Here is a 20810-nt window from a genome sequence, read left to right as displayed (position 1 = left end):
AGCATAAAAGAAAAAAGAATTATAGGTGATACCAGAATCAGAAAAATGAGAAGCATAAAAGTGAGTTTAAGGAAGACTCCTAGAGAGATGTTTCAAAGGGAACTCTTTAAATCAAGAGAACCCTGGATCTAACTGCAGGGTAATCCCACCTGCACATGTTAAACATGTACTGAGTTTGCCTTTAATCATTAGCATCAGTTGGTTTTACACCTGATCAATGTAGACTCCTGTGTATCTTGGGTGACTGACTGATTTGTTACCTAGAATGGTGCTGACCAGTACAGCAGCCACTATCCACACATGACTAGGAAGCAGTTGAACTATGACTTCTGATTGAGAAGCTGAATTTAAAATTTTATTAACTTGAATTTAAATTAACCACATGCAAGTAGTAGCTGCTGTACTGGCCAGTGCAGGCCTAGAGCCTTGCTTCTCCAAGTGTGGTGTCCAGATCAGCCACACGGGCACCCTCCGGGAGTTCATGAGAAACACAATATTTCCGACTTCAAAAATTTCTGAAATATATTCTGCAGTATTTGACAAGGTCTCTGGGTAATTTCTACGCATATTAAAGTTTGGAAAGCACTTACCTAGAGGAGGGAGTATTATTTGAATACCCTGAAGCCCATAAAATTGTATAAAAAGTTAACATACATATACGTGTATGCGTGTGTGCGTGTGTGTGTGTGTGTGATCACACTTTCCCCCTTCCTTTACCTGGAGACAGTGTCCACACTTTTTCCTCAGATTTTCCAGAGTTTGTGATCCAAAACTGAGAATTTTTATCCTGCAGGAATGTAGCCCATCAAGTGGGAAGGCATATTTTGTTGAACAAAGAAAAACCTAGTTATCTTTTGCTATGCAAGCACTCTTCATTCTGTGGAGGTCAGAACCCCACCATCCTCTCAGCTTTGTAGTTCTTCCATGTGCTTTTATTTAATTGTGTGGTAACTAAGTGGTACTCTCTTCTAGCCTAATTTATTGTTTCAAAATACCACATATACACATATCAGGCTAGAAGTTAATATAACATTTTTATATATTCTATTTTGTATTATACACACACTCTTATTTTTTAGTGCAAAATTGGCCACAAAATACATTCCAGTACAAATCCCAGTTTGTGCTAATTTGTACTGCCTGGAAAAACTGGTGAAGTTTTAAGCACTGATGTGCTAGTGCAGCTGTTACCAATTTTTCAGTTGATTCAGGAGCCCATCAGGAAAAAAAAAAAGTTTTTATTAGTATAATGGCTATCTAGTTATTATCTATGACATGCAACTACAAATAAGTTGATGGTATGAGCTTGATTATTTAGCTTACTTTTCTATTAGTAAATAGTGCTGGTTTTATATACAATAAAAGATAATCTTATTATTTCTTTTAGCAAAATTTAGGAAATAATGATAATTTCACATTGAGGATGAGGTTGTGGTTGCTTTCAGGCTTTGTAAGTTTGCCTTAGAGAAACTTTGCCACTTGTTAACAAGAAAATGTCCCGACATCTATGATTTACTCCAAGTTGACCAAGTCCCTAGAGTTAGATGATAGGTCTCCAAGTCTCAAAATGGTCCTAAGAATCTGCTTTAAATCATTTTCCCACTGGTGTTTAAGAAGAGACATGTACAAACTGGTAGTTGGCTAATGCAGCCAGGAAAATGAATTCATCATAGAGCCATAAGTATTTCCTAGATGAAGAAAACATTTACAACTTTACTCTCATTTTTTCTTTTTTTGGTAATGTAAATTTATAAATGCAGAACTACTGAATGCACTTGTAACAGGCAGAGTTAGGGTCCCTTAATAAATACTTTTTCACTAATTAGTCTGAAAGAGAATAACTTGCTAGTACTGGAAAGTATAGCCCAATAGATATTTAATAAATTTGGTCTTCATAGGACAAAACATTCTTTAGAAACCAGTAAGCTAGAAGGGTCATTTACCACAGTATTTTAAATTCTTTTTAAACTCCACAGTGTGACAGATGTAATAACTGAAATAACAGTTCTTAATCTTGTTTCCGCTGCCAGATATGGGCTAAATGTCATTCACACTCCCATGGTACGATATTCCCGGTAGGGTAGCTTTTCTCCATCCCTTTTTTTTTTCAACTCCAGAAAACACACTGGAAGACAATGAGTGGTGCTCTAAGAATAACCTGAATTCAGTCTAACAGAGTCAATTAGTCACACAATTTGATATTCTAGACCATTCTCATGATACCTCCCATCCGATCATGACACACTTTTGCGTCAATACCACTTCTGAGGATCCCTCATTAGTTCCTTGCCTTCATTTGGGGCCAAGATTCACATTTTCACTCAGTTTTAGATATTTATTTGATTTATTAAAATAACCATAGAAAGGAATTTTTAAAAATATTTACTATATTTGGTTCTAGAAATGATAGAAAGTAAAAATTGGTACAATTATGTCAGAAACCCTTGGAAAGGCATATTTATCATTTCACACCAAGAGAAAAGTTTTATGTAATGCCAGAAATGGAAATACCTAAGCTGTCAGTGACAAAGGTTAATGCTGCTGATAGGAGGAGCCCTTCTATGTTTTTAAAGTTTTCTTCTCTGCTGCCATTTATTTTGGGCCAATACCACCAGTCCAGTGGAAAGAATTCCGAACATAAAAAGGCACCTATAGTAAATATTAGACCCTAACCAAAATAGCTGCACATTTACATCAAGAAAAAAGGCCCTATCAATGCAACTCTCCTGCAAGACAATGATCATATAAATGCAAAAGCTATTGCAACTAAAAAAAAAATCTATAAACACTTACCCAAAGCTGATACATAAGCTAGATAATGACAATCACTTTTGTGTTTATAAATCTGTAGATGTTTTGTCATAATTTATTTCAGCATTTTAAAAAATTATTATTTATGCCTACAGCACCTGGTCTTCCTAGATGGTCTCCCATCCAAGTACTAACCAGGCCCAACCCTGCTTAGCTTCTGAGAGCAGACATCGGACTTGTTCAGGGTGGTATCACCGTAGACCATGGACCATGACTCCACTGGGGCACGAACGCAGGACCTTCTGTGTGTAAAGCAGACGTGATAACCACTATACTATGGAACCTCGTCCATGTTGTGTCGTCATTTAAATAGGCATGAGTACTACTACTTATATGCATAGGTGTGTGTGTGTGGGGGTGCTCTAGTTATTTATCCATGGTCAAGATTTCTTTTGTTGTATTTTCTCTTAATTATTGTGTACTCCATTTATGAATGTGTTAAAAATTCCTATTGTCCTTCAAGAATGTAGCAAAATCTAAAACTGCAACTTTAAACCAAAGTCCTTCTTAATTATTATTAGAAAGCCAATAAAGCTGACATTTTACTATGATTTAAGCACCTTAAATATATTCTGACCAATTTATATTCTCTGAGCTAGAATTAGGATCCTCAGGATTTGTATATGTATACAAATATTGCAAAGTAAGCTAAGAAAAACTTGAAAAAATACAAATAATCTTTTACTACAAAGGCCCAAAATCCACGGATGGCTCTGTGCTAAGAGGAAAATGATAAGCCAGCAAACACTTGTCTGCATTTTCTAATCTGGCGACAAAGGACTCAGCGGAGCCAGGTGGTATTCAGCTGGGTTTGATTCTTGATGCTGGTATCCATTTTTAGCACTTCACGAATGGCCATGGTAGCGTAGGTAGAAGGAGGAAGAGAAAAATCCATCTTCAGAGCTCTGTATTTGCCTTCTGCCAGGCAAGAAAAAGGAGAACAGTCAGAAATGTAAGGCAGCTGCAGACTGATTGGGGCAAGTCATATAATCTCTATATAAACAAAAGAATTGTGCACCCTTCTTTAAGCCTCTACTCCCACAGGACTTTGGAGAATGAGCCATGGAAATAACAGGTCAGTGAGCATCTGACATAGCTCCATCTCTACCCTAATTCTACCTGGATCTGTGCCATAAAAAGGGCAGACAAAAGAAAAGCACGGAGATAACTGCATGTAAGAAAAAAAAAATCAGAGCACACAGTGACAACAAAGGAATGGCAATAAGAATTTGACAATGAAAATGCAAATTTAATATTTTAGATTCTTCCTGGATTTTCACTCAGCTTTGTTAACTTTCTGTGAGGGTAGAGAGGAAATACTCAATCACCTAAAATCGAAACCTTCCCTAACAGTCAATCATTTTCCGTGGGATTTCTGTTTTAATCACTGACCTCCATCTTTAATCATGAAACTAAGATGACAACACGCAAAATAGAAATCACAGAGTGGGTGGGAAGTGGTGGTGATAAGAGGTTTCTTAGAAAATATGACCGAGTTAACGTACCAGAAGCAAAAACTGGTGGTGGTTTCCCTTCTAGGTTGTCCACATCTGTGTTGAAGAGTGGGATTTTAGGGTCATCATATGCAACGACTTCCCTTCAAAATGCACATGTAAAGAAAAGTGTGAAAGCGAACTTCTATAAAAGGTACTAAGTTATTCATCAACATTTGCTTGGCAAGGAAAAACACGTATGTCTATTGCAGATCATTCTACGTAAAACTATTTAATAGCAGAGCAGGGCCAGATTTTACATATAAGTATTGCCTTTATATCATTATACAGCAAGGTGACAGATGGGAATTCTTTTCTGTGCAGTTGATAAGCAGTAAACTTCACTTTGCGCAGATACGACTGAATTAATCACAGCATTATATTTTATCCAGAGTAGTTATCACTACTAACAACATTGTGTTACTCGTGAGGAACCGCCCCCTGGAGCGGGAGGGCCATGTCCAGCTCTGTCAACCTCTCCCCACAATGCAGAGAAGGGGAGGGAAGAGAACTTCCTGGCATTGGGCAACTAGTTCAGGATTTAATTTCTAAAATTATCAAATAAAGCATTAGATAATACTAGGTATTAAAGTATTTTAAAATGGTTTAATACAAGTATCTTTTTCTCTCTAGAAACATGATATTAAAACCACCAAATCTGGTTTCCAAATTCATAACTAATTCTGAATAAGGTAACTTCTCAGTGATAGCTCTGTAAGCAAATTTGAGTTTTTCAGAAATAGGGAAAAAGTTCATTCTCTGCATATTTCTCCAAAAATTCAGTAATGTCAATAAACTATAAATTAAGCCACTTTCACAGTAAGTTTGCATTTATTTATTTCCTGATAATTTGAAAAATACCAAAAATAGCAATGATAATAATAGTAATAGCCACAACACTTATATGTCAAGGTATAAGCACCGAAGAATATATATGCAGTACGCAAGCTTAGAATTTCACATAGTAATTCAGTTGTTTCATTCCAAACTATTACTTACCAGCTGACATTCTGAGGACGAATAATGATCTTTCGGTAGGCCCCTGATAAGGAATAATCTCGAATTTTGTGTCTCATGTTGTCAATATCAAGATTGTCTGCTGTGAGCATTTCCCTGTAGGCTTCACTAACTAATATAAAATACAAAAAGTTAGTTGGAATGCAGCATGTCAGCAAGCGACCTTGAATTAGACTACAAATACTGCAGTAAATTCAGCTGGCTTGCCTTAATAAAATTAGTCACCCTAATTTACAATCCAGCCTATTCCTTGTAATCAAAACTTAGTGACTTACTAACTAGGACTAGGTGTCTCCAGCTTACCTTTGGCCAACTTGTGAGTTATCTTTGCAACCAGCTACAGTATCTGGGGTGTAAGGTTCCCAAGTGAGTTTATAAAACATAGGCCATTTCATCAGAAGTTACTAAACTACCATTATACATGCTCAGAGATGGAAGAGACCATACACAGAAGACTCCAACTCTTTCTGGCAGAAGATAGTTATAAATAAATGTATAAAAAAGAGACCTGAGAAAACCATCCAGCTTGCCTTGGCACCTGATGTAGAGTCTTTTTCATAACACCCAAGAGAGACAGTCCTCCAACCTGTGCTTTGCACACTGCCAATTTATGGGGGAACTACTACTTTGTGAGGTACACAATTATTAGAAAGTGCTTCCTTTTCCAAGGTGAAATATGTCTTCTTATAACTTCTGTTGATGGCTTTGGAACACAGCAGACTAACTACCCTCTTACACGTGTATTCGTAAGTACTGGGCCTTTAAGCCATATTTTCTCTGGGCCAAACAATGGTTCTCTCAACTGACCCTCCTTTGATATTTCTGTATTCCCCACCAAACTTAGTAACTGCACACACTTTTTATGTAGACTACTATCAAAATAAGCCTTCTCCATCTATACATTTGACCTTCGGGCATAAATGTGAGAATTTATAGTTAACTCTATTAAATGGCCTCTGCAGTTCTTTTTAAATATCTACCCCCCCCCCATATACTTTGTAGTAACTACTTTGGGTTACATTATCTGCTAAAATGATAATATTTCTCCCCACACCCCATCCCATCTACCTCCCCTCTCCCCACTCTGCCCTACCCTCTGATGACCACTAGTCTATTGTCCATGTCCATGAGCCTCTGTTTGTCCTGTTTGTCTGTTGCTTTTAGGTTTGTATCCCACATATAAGTGATATCACATGATTTTCAACTTTTTCTGTCTGGTTTATTTCACTCGGCATGATGATAAGCTTCAAGTTATTCATAAAAAATATTAGCTATACCTGGTCAAGGCAAGACTCCCTCACGACACACTTATCAGGACAACAGGGACTCCTCAAGCAAGCGCTGCTGGACACCAAGTGTGCACATGATATGAATCCACACGCCTGAACTACCACCCATCTAGTCTATGGGCCCTTGTCTTGCTCACAAGGTTTTCATGAATGGCTTTGTTAGAGGCTGTGCTGAATTTGTTTTAATTGGTAATAGCCCACGTTTCTGATCCTGAGAGGTACTAGAAAGAAGGAAAAAATGTTTTCTTTTTCATTCTTGGAAAGAGGGCAAGTGTGGCTCTTAGCGTCTTAGTGCCTTCCCTCCCACTAGGTGCTGGTCTCTCAATTCCTCACTGTGCCACCAACCCAGGACAGGCAGACCACACTCCTCCCTTATCTACTTATGCATTCTCTGTTCCTCTTCTCTCCTTTTCCCTCAGTGAACTCAACCTCACATAAGTAAGTATTAGAAGCACAGCAATCTGATTAAATTAACATGTAAATGGCAGGATACAATTTAATTCTTTTATAAGCATTTGCCTTATATCAAAGTAGGGTGTTAATCCTAATCATTCTATAATTAATAAAACTGCAAGGAATATAACACTGATAAGAAAAATAATTCTGGCCTCTTAAGAGAAAAGATGTTTTAGCAGAAAAACACCTTGGACAGCCCAGTCCTGGCCAGGAGTAGTAACATTCCAGGGTTAAGTCTGCCAAGTTAGTGCCATGCTCAGAGCTGCTTTCTTTTTTTAAATTTCGAATCCTTGAACAATAAAAGTTCTAATTTCTCCCTCCCCCAAATGGCATCCACAAAGGTAATTTTCAACAGGCTCTGTGGAATGGGAAATAATTTTAACTTTTCACTTAATAAATTTCTGTGCTTGTTGACTTTTAAAACATAATGAGCAGATATTACTTACATGGTTAAAAAAAGGGTTAAAAAAAGTAATGTTAAAGTACAATTATCCATTCACTTTTCAATGACTCTTTCCAAACACTTCCCATCCTTAACATGAACCAGTGAATTTCAGAAATTTAAATACTGCTAATAATAACACTAATAGCAATACCAATATTACCACCACCACCAACACAACCACCACCATCCTGTTTCTTAAATTATCCATCTGAATGCATCTGTTTCTGAAAGACTTTTGTAAATAAATAAAATTCATATATGTTTGAAATCTAAATGTTTTTCAAGTCTGATGGATATCAATGTTATAAAATTATATTTAAACTACCAATCCTCCCTCAACCCCCATTCTTGGTTGCCAGTGGCTTAATTATGTTAGACTTTGTTTTAACTATTTTCCCCATACAGGGAACTTACTTTTATGCTTTGGGTAGATAACATCAAAACCAGGCAAGGGCATTACCACATCATGGATGGAGTAATTATGAACATCTTCTTCCTCAATATAGGTAGCTGTGGCTATAAATTAAAAAATGAACAAATTAAGAAAATATTAAGCAATATTTTCATGAGCTCAGTCTCCTAAAATTATACACATCTAAGCAGTCAGAAGTGCAAGGCAGTTCAGGTTCAGTGGCCTAAGAAGCTTAAAGAAATTAGGTGGAATACATCCCTATCTTTTCTACTCTACCCAAAAAATAAAAATCACAGACTTAGAAAAAGTAGAAAGTTAAAAAACATTTATTTTGCAGCTGTACTCTCATTTTGTGGGAATGCTTGCTTTTTACCAATCAGCTCCTTTTCTTTATTAAACAATCAACACTACAAATTACTATTTGGGAAGCTATCACAAATGAATGCATTTTGCTAAAAGAATGAACATTAAAAAAAAGCCTGTATTTAGAGGATAAAATATGGTGGCTCATGGGGCATTAAAATACACTGGATGTTATCAATATTGGATGAGGAAAAAATGTAAAATCAGGAAGAAAAATAATTAAGTGGATTTATAAAGGCACACCTGCAGATGAGCAGGCTGTCTTCAGAGTTTAGGGCAGCCAGGTATCCAGAAGAGCATGGACTCTGGAAACAGACAGATGTGATACTGAGTGCCCCTAGTCTTTTCGTTTTTGAACCAGCTATGACCCCTGGGCAAGTGACTAAACCTCATCTGAAGGATAAAGAGACTACTTCAGAGTAATACTGTGAGCTTTAAACTAGAGGACGTAAGGAAAGGGCGTAGCACAGGACTGCGCACCGTGATGGCTCAACAGCAGATGGGACTGTCCGTGTGTTTGAGGAACACTTTGGGCACACAGTGTGCCCTAAGTATCCATTAGTGAACTCCAGTCTAGTGCTGACCTGAAGAAACTCTTCAAACAGGCCAATAACAGCTGAGAGGCTAAAGTACATCCAGAAGTGCAGAGAAGTATTTGCTAGACCCAGATTAAAGCTTGGAAAGGGATTTTAAGTACTTTGGTCCAAATCTTATTGCAGCTGAGAAAATGAAGACTCAGGCACTTTACTCGAATCAGAGTTATATTTTCGTATATACAGATACAGATCCAACCTAGTCAGTCCAAGCTTACAGTGTCCTTCCATTTCAAACTTACTAGACATCTCTCTCTTAACTAGTAGCTGGGCTGGGTTTTAAGCACTGGTATCAAATAACTGGATCCTAGTTTGGTAGAATAACTATAGTGTCTGCCTTTTTACCTCCTTTGAGAACCAAGTCCCCTGGAACAGGTTTCAGTCCGTACTCTTCTATTCTCTTGCTCACCATGTTATTCCACACATAGCTTTGATAGCTATGAATATACATTAAACGATTATTTCTTGGTATCTGGAGAGAAGGAAATAAAACAAGAAAAAAAATTCTAAATACTAAAAATACTGTACTTTCCAAGACATCTTACTTTAGTGGTGACCCTAGTATAAGAAACTCATACCTTAAATCTCACATTTCTCTAACAGCCTAAGAGATAGTGACTCATACGCAGCAATCAACTTTAGAAATGGAAGCCCTCACCCTGCGGGGTTCACAATCAGCTGCAGCTGCAGTGGCTGCCAGTTTTGTGTCCACAGTGCAAACATTCATGCAGACGAAGCAAGTGCTACAGAATTTACACCTTCCATCAACAACACAGACTTCAAACCCAAGGAATTTATACTTCAATTATAGAGCTAACAGTGCTTTCTTCCCCATCATTTTATGAAAGGAGAAAACCTAAATGACCAAACTGACAACTAATTCATGAAAAATCCTGCTTTTTTTTGGTACATCCTAGGGAAGAGTAAAAAAGACATTAAGTTTAAGAGTTAAATTTTAGTCTATTCTGGATTCTAGATAGCCAAATAGCAGTATAGGCTACACAAGAGTGGGTATTATCTTGTAACAACATTAAAAAACCAAACCAAAATTATTCAGACTGCTTACTGTGCAACCTTCTTACAGAGGCAGGTTACAGTTTTGATGCTGGAGAATAATCAAGAAATTAACTCTAATGGATTCTGTAGACAGTATTTTCCATATTAGTGCTTTTCTCATTCCCTCAATGTTAATAACTGCTGACACCTCCGGCACCCACCCCCCACCCCCATCACCGCTCAGGTCTGAGAGCAAGGATCACTCAGGCAATACACCTCTCAGAGACCACCAAAAGATCCTTATTTACCTTCCGCTCTTTCCAAATTTAGAGAAATATTTAAAGCTAAATTCTAAAAAACATTAAACCACCCTGATTCATTTGCCTGACTTCACAAATCACACTCACTATGCCAAATGCAGAGACTATATTCTTCATTCCATATTTTGAAAGTCCTCGAAGCAGCTGCCCTTCCACACACCTTTTGACAGGTAGTTTTCTGAGGGCAGCGGCTGGATCTTTGGTCTTCGCCCATTCTTCCCTGCATTTAACCAAGTACCCCTTTTCGGCTGGGGGGTGGGGAGGGGGGGTGGGTAAAAAAAAAGCTGTGATTAAACAATTTATCCAATAGACAGATTTCCATAACTTAAAAATGCTTTATAGAGAACATAAACTATAAAATGTTATTTGTAATAGAGACTCTGAAAAGCTCCTGTTCATCTGAGAATAACCATCAGCAAGTAAAGAGATGGGGAAATGTAGAAAGTTTACAGAACTAGATGGCTTTGTCCACAACAGGCTGCGACCTCAGCATTTACAGACAGTTAGTGTTCATTATCATAGCTGATAAACATGCAACAAAACCTTGGTAGTCCTTTCTTCCTTCTCTTTTTCTAATTGTATTGTCAAATTTAATGGGTTATTTCCCTCAAAATTAAATAATTTTATCTTTTTAATTTGCAAATGAATAATTACTCAAAGTGGGCATAATCATTTTTATAAGTTTTAAAGTAGTACTTAAATACTTTTCCATACAGTATGATCTTACGAAAACTTTCTGGAAAGTTTTTAAGGAACTCTTCAAAACTAAAGATCCTCAACATGTTTTTACCAAGTTTTTATAGTCTATTACACTATGCTTTTAACAAATTAATTACAAGTGAAATCTGTTTGGATTCCTATGTGTTCAGAGATTTAATAGTACATGGAGAAAAGAAAATGAATGCATTAATTTATGAATTAATTAGATGAGCTAAAGAGTTGAAAACTGAATATAAATTGTAATCTCAAATACATATAGAAACTTTATGAAAAAAAACTATACTTTTCATTTTACTGTAAAAACAATTTTAAAAAATTCTGAAATTACTACTCTGATTTCCACACAAACTTTTATTCAAAGCAATTCCATAACTACCTAGCCATCTGTTGTACTTTTTTCATAACATAAATTTTATTCTCACCTCCGGAACGGGGTTTCAATATTAAGTCCATAACTTCGGCCCAGGAATTCTGTAGTATAGCTCTAAAATTAAACAGCATTTATTTTACTCAATTTTGCATTAAGATGAATTTTATATAGCCAAATCTGTGAAATCAACAAATCGTATTAACTTTATAGTTCATTAATCTTAAAAGCTGAAAAGCTAATATATATAATGATATAGATTTCAAATTTAAGTTCTCTTAAGAACTTAAGAGAACATATTTACTCATAACATTTAGTATCATTTCAGTTTTAAATTAAAATTCTATAAGAGTATAAATACTATGTAGTCATGCTTTGTAATACATGGTATTACTTGTATAAATCAAAGATAAATTTTTATGTACCAAAACTTATTTGAAACTTCTCAAAAAAATTTCTCCCTGTTTAAAAACCTTCTGACCTCAGCCAACCGAAAGAATAAATGCTATTTATCCATCTCTATTATTCTTGTGAAAATGGAAGTCTTTATTTTTGCTGTTATACATGACTGTTAAAAATAAACAACACATAAGAAAGGTTACCTGTTATCTAATCTCTAAGAAATTAAGCAGTTTACACTTTAGAGTGTATTTTTCAAGACTTTTTTTGATGTATCTATAAATGTATATAATTTGTCCTTTAACTTTTATTGTATTACCTTTTGCCATACAGAAATTATATTTTGTATATCATACCTAAAAAATTTTTTCAGGTAACATTTCTGGTCTTGGAGTTATGCTTAGAAAGTCCTTCCCTATCAAAAGAATATAAAAATAAAAAGTAAAGAGAATATAGAAATCCCTTCTATTAATTTTTGTTGCTCTATTTAGAATTTTTATTTTTCACTTTTAAGCTACATTTTTTTTATATTAAATTGTATAAAGTGCTGTTTAGTTATCTATTGATGAGATCTTAAGGATTTTTAATCTACTAATATAATGAATTACATTAACAGATATCCTATTGCTTGCTGGCCATCCTTGTAGTCCTGGAATAAGCCATGCTGTACTGATTTTTAAGTATACTCCTGGAGTGGACCCAGAAGGTATTATGCTAAGTGAAATAAGTCATATAGAGAAAGAGAAATCCATATGAAATCACCTATATGTGGAATCTAAGGAACAAAATAGATGAACAAATGAAACAGAAACAGACTCATAGATACAGAGAATGAACTGATGATTGCCAGATGGAGGCAGGTTGGGAGAATGGGTGAAAAAGGGGAAAGGATTAAGAGGTACAAATTAGTAATTACAAAATAGTCACGGGGATGTGAAGTACAGCAGAGGAAATATAGTTAATATTGTAATAACTATGTATGGTGCTAGGTGGGACTTATCAGGGGGATCACTTTGTATATTAAATAAATTAACCACTATCCTGTACACCTGAAAACTAATATAATATTGAATATCGACTTTAATTGAAAAAGAAAAAAATATACTCCTAGGTGACACAAAATTATCTGGCTAGGCCTTTAGCAACACATTCCAAAACTGTATAAGCATTGGTCTGCCAGATACCATGGAAAAAGACTTCTTTGCTCAAAAACCTTTGTTATCTGGCTGGCCACTAGATTTTATAAATACTTTTTTTGCAAAATAGCTGTGTTCATTCATTTACATATTGCGTGTGGCTGCTTTTGCACTGTAACACTAGAGCAGAGTATAGCATGTCCTCTAACAATGTTGTTTCGTTCATCATCATTTTGCTGTAATGTTGATGAGGGGAAAAACAAAACCGCTTCCTAGTCAGGGACACTGTCTGTGTTTTTTTGACCACAAATATGATGTAGGAACTTAATCGTTTATATTAATTAGTTTATGTTTAAATTGGTTTCACTCTACATTATTTCACTTAGAGTTACAGTTTCTAAGAACCTTTCGAAGACAGTGAAGTCTAACTGTGGCAGCAATAAATACTCTAAGGTCCACAAAGCCTAAAATATTTACTGTCAGGTCTTTTACAGAGTTTGCCAACATTGGTGTACTTTATTAAAAAGTTTAACTATAGGACTTCTCAACATCTTTTAAGATGCTACCATTTATATGAAGGTTCAGTATACACTGCTCTATTAAATATGAATATTTGGTTTATAATAGGCCATTCTATCTGGCCGACTACACACAAAGATGTTTTCTACTTTTATGTTATCTTTTCCTTTTTCCTTTTAATGTGTAAAATGAATGAAACAGAAAACTTATCATTTTTGTCATTTTCGAATGCACAGTTCTGTGGCACTAAGTACGCTGTGTAACCATCAGGACCATCGGCCTCCACAGCTTCTTTCCCCCTCTCTTTAATCCCCTGTCAGTTCTACCCCTGAACTGCAGATGTTGCCGTCTCCCCTTAAGAACTGGATGAAGGTGGGGCGTCTCCTCCCATACACTGACAGCACATGCCCAGGGCCTGGGGCGCCCCTGGGGGCTGATGCACCCAGGGTATGGTCTGCGGCTCAACCTAGGGCATGAACCTAGGACCTTCTGCGTGTAAAGCAGATGTCCTAACCACTACACCATGGAGCCACCCCCAGAGCTTCTTAATCTTCCCCAAATGAAACTCTGTACACATTAAACAATAACTCGCCACTTCCCTCTAGCCCCAGCTCCTGGCAACCACCATTCTACTTTGTCTACAACTACTATAGGAACCTCATATAAGAGGAATTATACAATGTTTGTCCTGCTTTGACTGGCTTATTTCACTTAGCAAAAAATTCTTCAAGATTTATTAATATGTCAAAATTTTCTTCCTTTTTTAAGGCTGAATGGTATTCCATTGTATTTATGTACCATATTTAGTTTATTCATTCATCTGTTACTGAACACTTGGTTGCTTCCACCTTTTGGTTATTGTAATGCTCCTATAAACATTAGTGTATAAATATATTGAGTTTTTGTTTTTACTACTTTTGGGGATATACCCAGAAATGGAATTCCTGGATCATATAGTAATTCTGTTTAATTTTTTGAGGTATCCCCATATCATTTTCCACAGTGGCTATACTATTTTACATTCCCACTAGCAATGTACAAGGGTTCCAATTTCTCTACATCCTCACCAACACTTATTATTTTTATAACAGCCATCCTAATGGGTATAAAGTAGTATCTCACTGTGACTTTAATTTGCATTTCCCTAGTAATTAGTGATGCTGAGCATCTTTTCATGTGCTTATTAATTTGTATATCTTCTTTGGAGGAAGGTCTATTCAAATTTTTTAACCATTTTTAATTTTTGTTGTTGAGTTGTAGAAGCTATTTACACATTTTGGTTAATAATCCCTTATCAGATGTATGACTTTGCATATATTTTCTATTATTTGGTGGGCTAATCTACCAAATTAATTCTGTTTCAAAGGTTGATACAGCCTCCCCTAAATACTCTGTCCCCTAATACAATTAGCATCTTCACTATTATTATCAATGTTCTCTGACATTATCAAGACTGAAAATATTGTCTTTTATTATCTAATAATAGTGAGTATTAGTTACTCTAGTTTTCTTCTTGGTAACAATTTTTTCTCTGGTTAGTAAATATGCTTTAATTTTAAAATATTACTTTCCATTGACTGAACACTTACTACTATATTGCAGGCATAGAAATAGGTGCTGCATAAACATGTCGCTTCATTTCACCACCCTGAGGTTGGTATTATCATCTCTGTTTACAGATAAGTAATCTGAGGCTCAGAACTGAAGTCTGACTTGAGTGCCTGAGCTTTTAACCTTCAGAACACAGCCTCGAAGGGCTAGAGGAAATACTACGTGATAGATTTTTACCATTTTGTGCTTTAAAAAAAAACATGAACTTCATGTAGTCAGCTGCTAGAAGTCAAGAAAACTCTAATACCAGAACTATAGCTGACAAACTAGTGAGCTCAACGCACTTCCCTAAGTCTAAATTTCATTTTTGTTAAAACAAAGTTTGAAACACAATGAAGAATACAAACTAAATAACCTCTCAGATGACTTGCAATTCATAACTTCTACAATTCTAACTCCCTTGTGAATAATTACTGCACATAACAGTCTCTGACGGACACCAGTATAGCATAAGTAGGTTTATGAACCCAAGTACACACTGATGGGACTCCCACCCTATCTTAACCTAGAGGGACTTCTTATTAACTAAAAGTGAGTCTGTCCCTAAAATAAATTTTACTTCACTAATTATATCTGACAGCACTTTCTTTAAGGGTGGGGGAGGGGCGGATTCCAGTTTAATAAACTGAGAAGCACTTGTTAACAGAGATCAGAAGGGGCGTCTCAGCTGTTTACTGTTGGGTCACTTACTGAGCCAAGGCTTACCTGTAAAAAAAAAAAAGAACATAAAAATAGAATCCCTGGATGAGCAAACAGGGGTGGGAGAAAAACTTACTTTTTAGGTTCTATCTTTGTGAACTCTGATTTATTATTTTACCTTGTGCATGTACTCTCTTAGAACAAAAATTAGAAGGCGGTTGTGGATAAGACGGTCATCCAAAAGGATGAGATACTAGTTCATTTGCCCAGACATGAGGAAATCCAGAAATAATTAAGCACAACACCAGCAAACACTGTGTCCTTTTTATGAGAGAGCTCTTTTAGACGAGAGTTAAGAAATTAAATACAGACCTTCCAACTTGATATGTGGGGATGGCTGTAGTTCCAAATCTTTGCATTCCATAGTAGTTAATAAATCCAATCTCCTTGAGAGAGTTCATGGCCTGCTGTACTTGGTCATCAGTCCCTGTTATATTTCTGTATGGGTACACATTATGCACAGGAAAAAATTTACAGTCGCAGTCAAAGATGCACATCATAAATGATATGGCTTTGCTTCCATGCCTTTCCTCTGTCCCGATAGCTTTATCTCTACCTGAGGATTTTGCCATTTCTTTTAATTGTGGTAAAATATACATAATATTAAACTGATCATTTTAGCCATTTTTAAGCGTGCAATATACTGACATTAAGTACATTCACAATCTTATGCAACCTTCACTACTACGTCTCGAACTTTTTCCTCTTCCCAAACCAAAACTCTGCACCTTTTAACAATAACCCTCCATCCCCTAGTCTCAGGTAACATCTAGTTTACTTTGTATTTATAATTTGCCTATTCTAGGTATTACATTTAAGTGGAATTATAGGCTTTTTGTCTTTTAACACAGTATTTACGGTGATGGCATCTTTGCAAAGGTGGTGGTGAGTTTTTAGAGAGGAGGGACTGTCCGTACTAACACTCCAATAGTATTTGCTCTCCCAGCCCTATCAGGCCCAGTCCGCCTTCCCTTGCTGCCATGCCTGATAGTACCAGCTCACCTGGATTAACAACTGTTCTGTATAGACTCGAGGTGACCCAGCAAGACCCTTTCTAGTCTGCATTCCGACCCACGGTTCTTTACCTGAGAACAACAGTGAAGTGATTCCCTTGAAGCTCTCCCAATTTCAGAGGGTTTTTCTGATAGCTGAAATTCCCTAGCTTAAAGTTCATCAAGCACTTGTTCAAGTGGGCAAGTCTTTGTGCAGTTATTCTGAAGAATATAATAAAAAAGGAGCAGAGACAGGATCATGAAATATTGCTTGACTGAAACAGTCTAGGGCACGTGACTACAGAAAACGGCACTTGACGAAAACAGCAGAAAAAGCCAAGCAATGCTGGCAGCAAAGAAAGGTGCCGCAGCAGACGGGGGTGGCTGTGCTTCTCATTTCCCTCTGGACTGTTCCTCCAGCATGAAACCTGGTCCTATGGGAATCACGTAGCCTGGGCCATGTCTATATTCTTAAAGCCACATGTAATTTATATACTGATGAGTAATGGAACAATATCTGTGGAACTTTCTAATTTTTGTGAGGGGCAAGGAGTGAGAAAGGGCATAATGGCAGAGAGTAATCTCATTCATACAACTATCGAGATTGTTAATAAGCATTTAAAAAGGAGTTATATGTTTTTGTCTATCAGAAAATTATAATCTCACTACAGAAAACTGGAAACAATAGAGAAAACGATTCAGTTTGAAAACCTGAAAAAAAATCTGTTAACTTCTTTGATCTTCCTCCCATTCTTTTTCTTAAACACATTAGCTACGGATACCCATAGCCAGAATCCTGCCACAAACCTGTACCTTGCTACTATCATTTAAATGGTACTATAAAATTTTCATGAAAATCCCTTCATTTCTTTAGTAGTAACATATGTAGAAAACAAAATACAGTATTGAGAAGGCTCTGTCCCGTCTCTATCCCCAAACACTTCTCCAGTCTTAACAGTTTCTGTTTACCCTTCCAGAAATACTTCCTTTATACATAAGCGTAAGTGTACCTACTGTCTCCTCCCTTCTTGGAACTTTTTGGTAAGTTTTTTAACATGTATATTATATATACAGAAAAGTACATGAATCATGACTGTTCTTCTTGATGAATTTTCAGTGAACACAACCATGTACTTAGCATCCAGAGACTCCCTTTTAAAAACCAAATTGTTACATTATAAATTGTTTAGCACCTTGATTTTCTCCATTAAAAATACATATTAGCAATTTGTCTTGTCCATACAGCACTTCTGAGGGTGCCACATTCTTTGTAGAGCTGCACAGGACGGCTGTTGTACTGCATGGATAGCTGATCCTTTATCTGGCCAGTTCCCTTCGATGCATGTTTAGATTGCTACCAACCCTTTGTATTACAAACAATTCTATAGCAAATATCCTTATACATCCTTCTTTGTGCACCTATAGAGGTGTATGTTTGGGATAAATCCCTAGAAGTGTAAGGCATGGATTTTCAATCTTAACCCTTGTAGCCCACCAAAAAGGTTATACCACAATTTATACTCATACCATTAATATGTATGTGCCTACTGCCTCATCCCTGGGTCTCCTTACACAACGAATTATAAATGTTTTTGAGCTCTGCCAGCAGTCTGATAAGTTAATAATGATATTTTATTTTGGTTTTTATTTGCATGCTCCTTATTGTGAGGCTAAACATTTCTTCATATGTTGGCTGTGAACTGCCTATTTAACCTGTTAACTATTTTTCTATTGGATTGTTAATATTTTGTTTTCCTAAATTAAGGAAATCTACCCTTTCCTATCCTGTCTGCAAATATTACCTCCCATTTTGTAAATTTATTTATAATATTTTACACTTTAGAAAATTTCCCAATTTTATATTTAAAAAATTCAACAATGGAGTAAATTGGCAACTTAAACAATCTTATACAGTTCACCTGGATTTACCCATTGTTAACATTTTCCCAGATTTACTCTCTCTGGATATATAAACAACTACACATTACACACAAACACACAAATGTAAAATCTGTGTATTTTACTAAACCATTTGAGAGTTAGTGACATTGGGACACCTTACCCCTAAAGTGCGTCTCCTAAGAATAAGCAGTTTCATGCTGAATCACAATGTGACACTCAGAAAGTCAAACATGAATTCAACACTGCTAACATATAGCCCAGATCCAAACTCACCCAATTACCCCAAAAACACCATTTAGATATTTTTTGTTTAGGCGAGGCAACCCTTGGTTGACTTCACATATCGCAAGGACCTAAGCAGGCCTGAACCATTTAGTTTTTAAAGCTCCTTAAATTCAGGATCTAATCAAGGACCACATATTACAGTTGTGATTTCTCCATTAAGCTAACATTTGGATCTGTCTGGTTTTATGGTGACATGTGACTTGTAAAAGAATCCAGTTGTTTTATACAGTGCCTTTCCATTTGGATGTCTCGTATTAAACTCAGGTAAACATTATGGTAGGAATATTACTTAGGTGATGCTGTAGCTTTTTCCATGTATCACAGCTAAAGGCAATGATTCAGTTTATTCATCAATGATGGTGACAAATCTTTGGGTTAGGATGATATCTGCTAGGTTTTCCACTGTATGGGCACTTTTCCATTCTTTCCCTTTTGTTTTTAATTAGCAATCTGTGGGGTGATATTTTTTAAATTGTGTGGCTACCCTGTTCTCCTGTAGTCTTTCATTCGGCTGTTAAAATACCCAAAGATAAATGCTGCCTGGAACAAATATTACTGAGTGTAAAAGACTTTTTTCTACATCTACCATTCCTCCTATATTAGTTGGCATTCTTCTATAAATAAGAGCTATATAGTAAAATTTTAAACTCTGAAAAATTTTTAAATAGCCCCAGGATTTAAATTATACTTAGAAAGGGTATCCTAAATCCTAATCCCTAGTCAGAGATTATTTTTTAAAAAATTATCCCAAGTAGAGTACTTTTACAGCTGTTGTTTATGGTAAAAGGGTGCTTTTTATTTTGTTTCCTTTTAGTGATGTACTCTTGACCACCTTTCATTTAGAGCAGTGTTAGCTAGCCTCCATGCATTCACTAAGATAATAATCTTCACTGCTGATCTTTTACAAGTTTACACTGGATGCAGCAACCAACGAAAGAACTGTGGGCACTGCTGCTCCCAGGGCTTTGTCTGGGACTTTGTTTCTCTCTCCTGAGTCAACTTCTGATGCCCAAAGTGGCTCATTTAGAAAGGAGTGGGGCTCAGAAAGATTTCCCGCTCTTGCCCTCTGCTTTAAAGTATGGAGTCTCCTCATCCTGAGGAACAACGGGGTTGAGGAAAGAAAAGGGAAAGTGTTTTTCCCACATAAATCAGCAACTGTGTCAACTGTTGCTCAACAGTCTGGGCTCTGCATTTTAAATTAACAGCATCAAACGTCTTATTTGCTTTTTGTTCTTTTTTTAAAAGATAGATTGTAGAGCATAAATACTGCCCCCAGGACCTAGCTACAAAAAAGTAAATATTCATATATATTTTTATAAATCTATATATGTGCAGTGACACTGTGGCTCCCACTGTTTAAAAAAATTTTTTTTTAATTATAATTATTGGGGTGACCAAATAGGTTTCAAGTTTACAATTCAATAATATGTCATATATATACTGTACTGTGTGTTCTGCAAAGTTAAATTTCCTTCTGCCACCAAATATTTGACAAACCCCTTGCCACGGCTTTTTAACTGGCTTTGCAGATTTCTGGCAAGGGTCTCCACTTTCCCATTCAGTAAAGATGTACAAAAACATCATCACTGATTCTTTCAGTCAGTTGTATTAAAAAAATTTTATAACAAAATACTTTCCTTTTATTTCTCCCCTTTTATATTACGGTTTAGGTGTGTTTAAGCAGCTTACATTAGCTACAAATTTCATTTCGGGAGAGAAAGGGGGGAGTTACAGTGTTTGCTATAGAAAAAGAGAATATTGGATCTGATAAGATTGAGAATCATCTGTTGAGGGGTCCAGAGGTATGAAGGCAGAACTTAAAAAGAAGCCCCGAACACTTTTTGCCAACTCCAAACCAGGCCCCCTAGACACCTCTCCTCTACCATCCCCATTAAGATTTCTATGCCTTGCTCATAGCTATCTCTGTATGGGCACTTACAGCTCGTTCCCAGACATTATGTACCAGCATCAGTTCTCTGGATTAG

General features: G+C 36.3%; 1 protein-coding gene and 1 pseudogene across 1 annotated transcript in view; both read right to left on the bottom strand.

Moving 5' to 3' along the window:
* Positions 1-2897: 2897 nt before the first annotated feature.
* LOC118611130 lies at positions 2898-3013 on the bottom strand (annotated as a pseudogene).
* Positions 3014-3470: 457 nt separating this feature from the next.
* PUS7 (pseudouridine synthase 7) overlaps positions 3471-20810 on the bottom strand; it is a 47254-nt gene continuing 29914 nt past the window's right edge. Inside the window, exons 8-16 of the mRNA XM_016145897.2 lie at positions 16732-16860; positions 15959-16084; positions 11338-11399; positions 10283-10443; positions 9225-9351; positions 7926-8027; positions 5304-5433; positions 4317-4408; positions 3471-3729 (exon numbers count right to left, since the gene is read on the bottom strand). Coding sequence (XP_016001383.2) covers positions 3593-3729; positions 4317-4408; positions 5304-5433; positions 7926-8027; positions 9225-9351; positions 10283-10443; positions 11338-11399; positions 15959-16084; positions 16732-16860 — 1066 coding nt within the window. The 3' untranslated portion in view covers positions 3471-3592. The remainder of the gene's footprint in view (positions 3730-4316; positions 4409-5303; positions 5434-7925; positions 8028-9224; positions 9352-10282; positions 10444-11337; positions 11400-15958; positions 16085-16731; positions 16861-20810) is intronic.

This window comes from Rousettus aegyptiacus, unplaced genomic scaffold (genome assembly GCF_014176215.1).
Source record: "Rousettus aegyptiacus isolate mRouAeg1 unplaced genomic scaffold, mRouAeg1.p scaffold_m13_p_13, whole genome shotgun sequence".
NCBI lineage: Eukaryota > Metazoa > Chordata > Mammalia > Chiroptera > Pteropodidae > Rousettus > Rousettus aegyptiacus.
The sequence above is the reverse complement of the archived record's forward strand: the minus strand, read 5'-3'. Positions and strand labels throughout refer to the sequence as shown.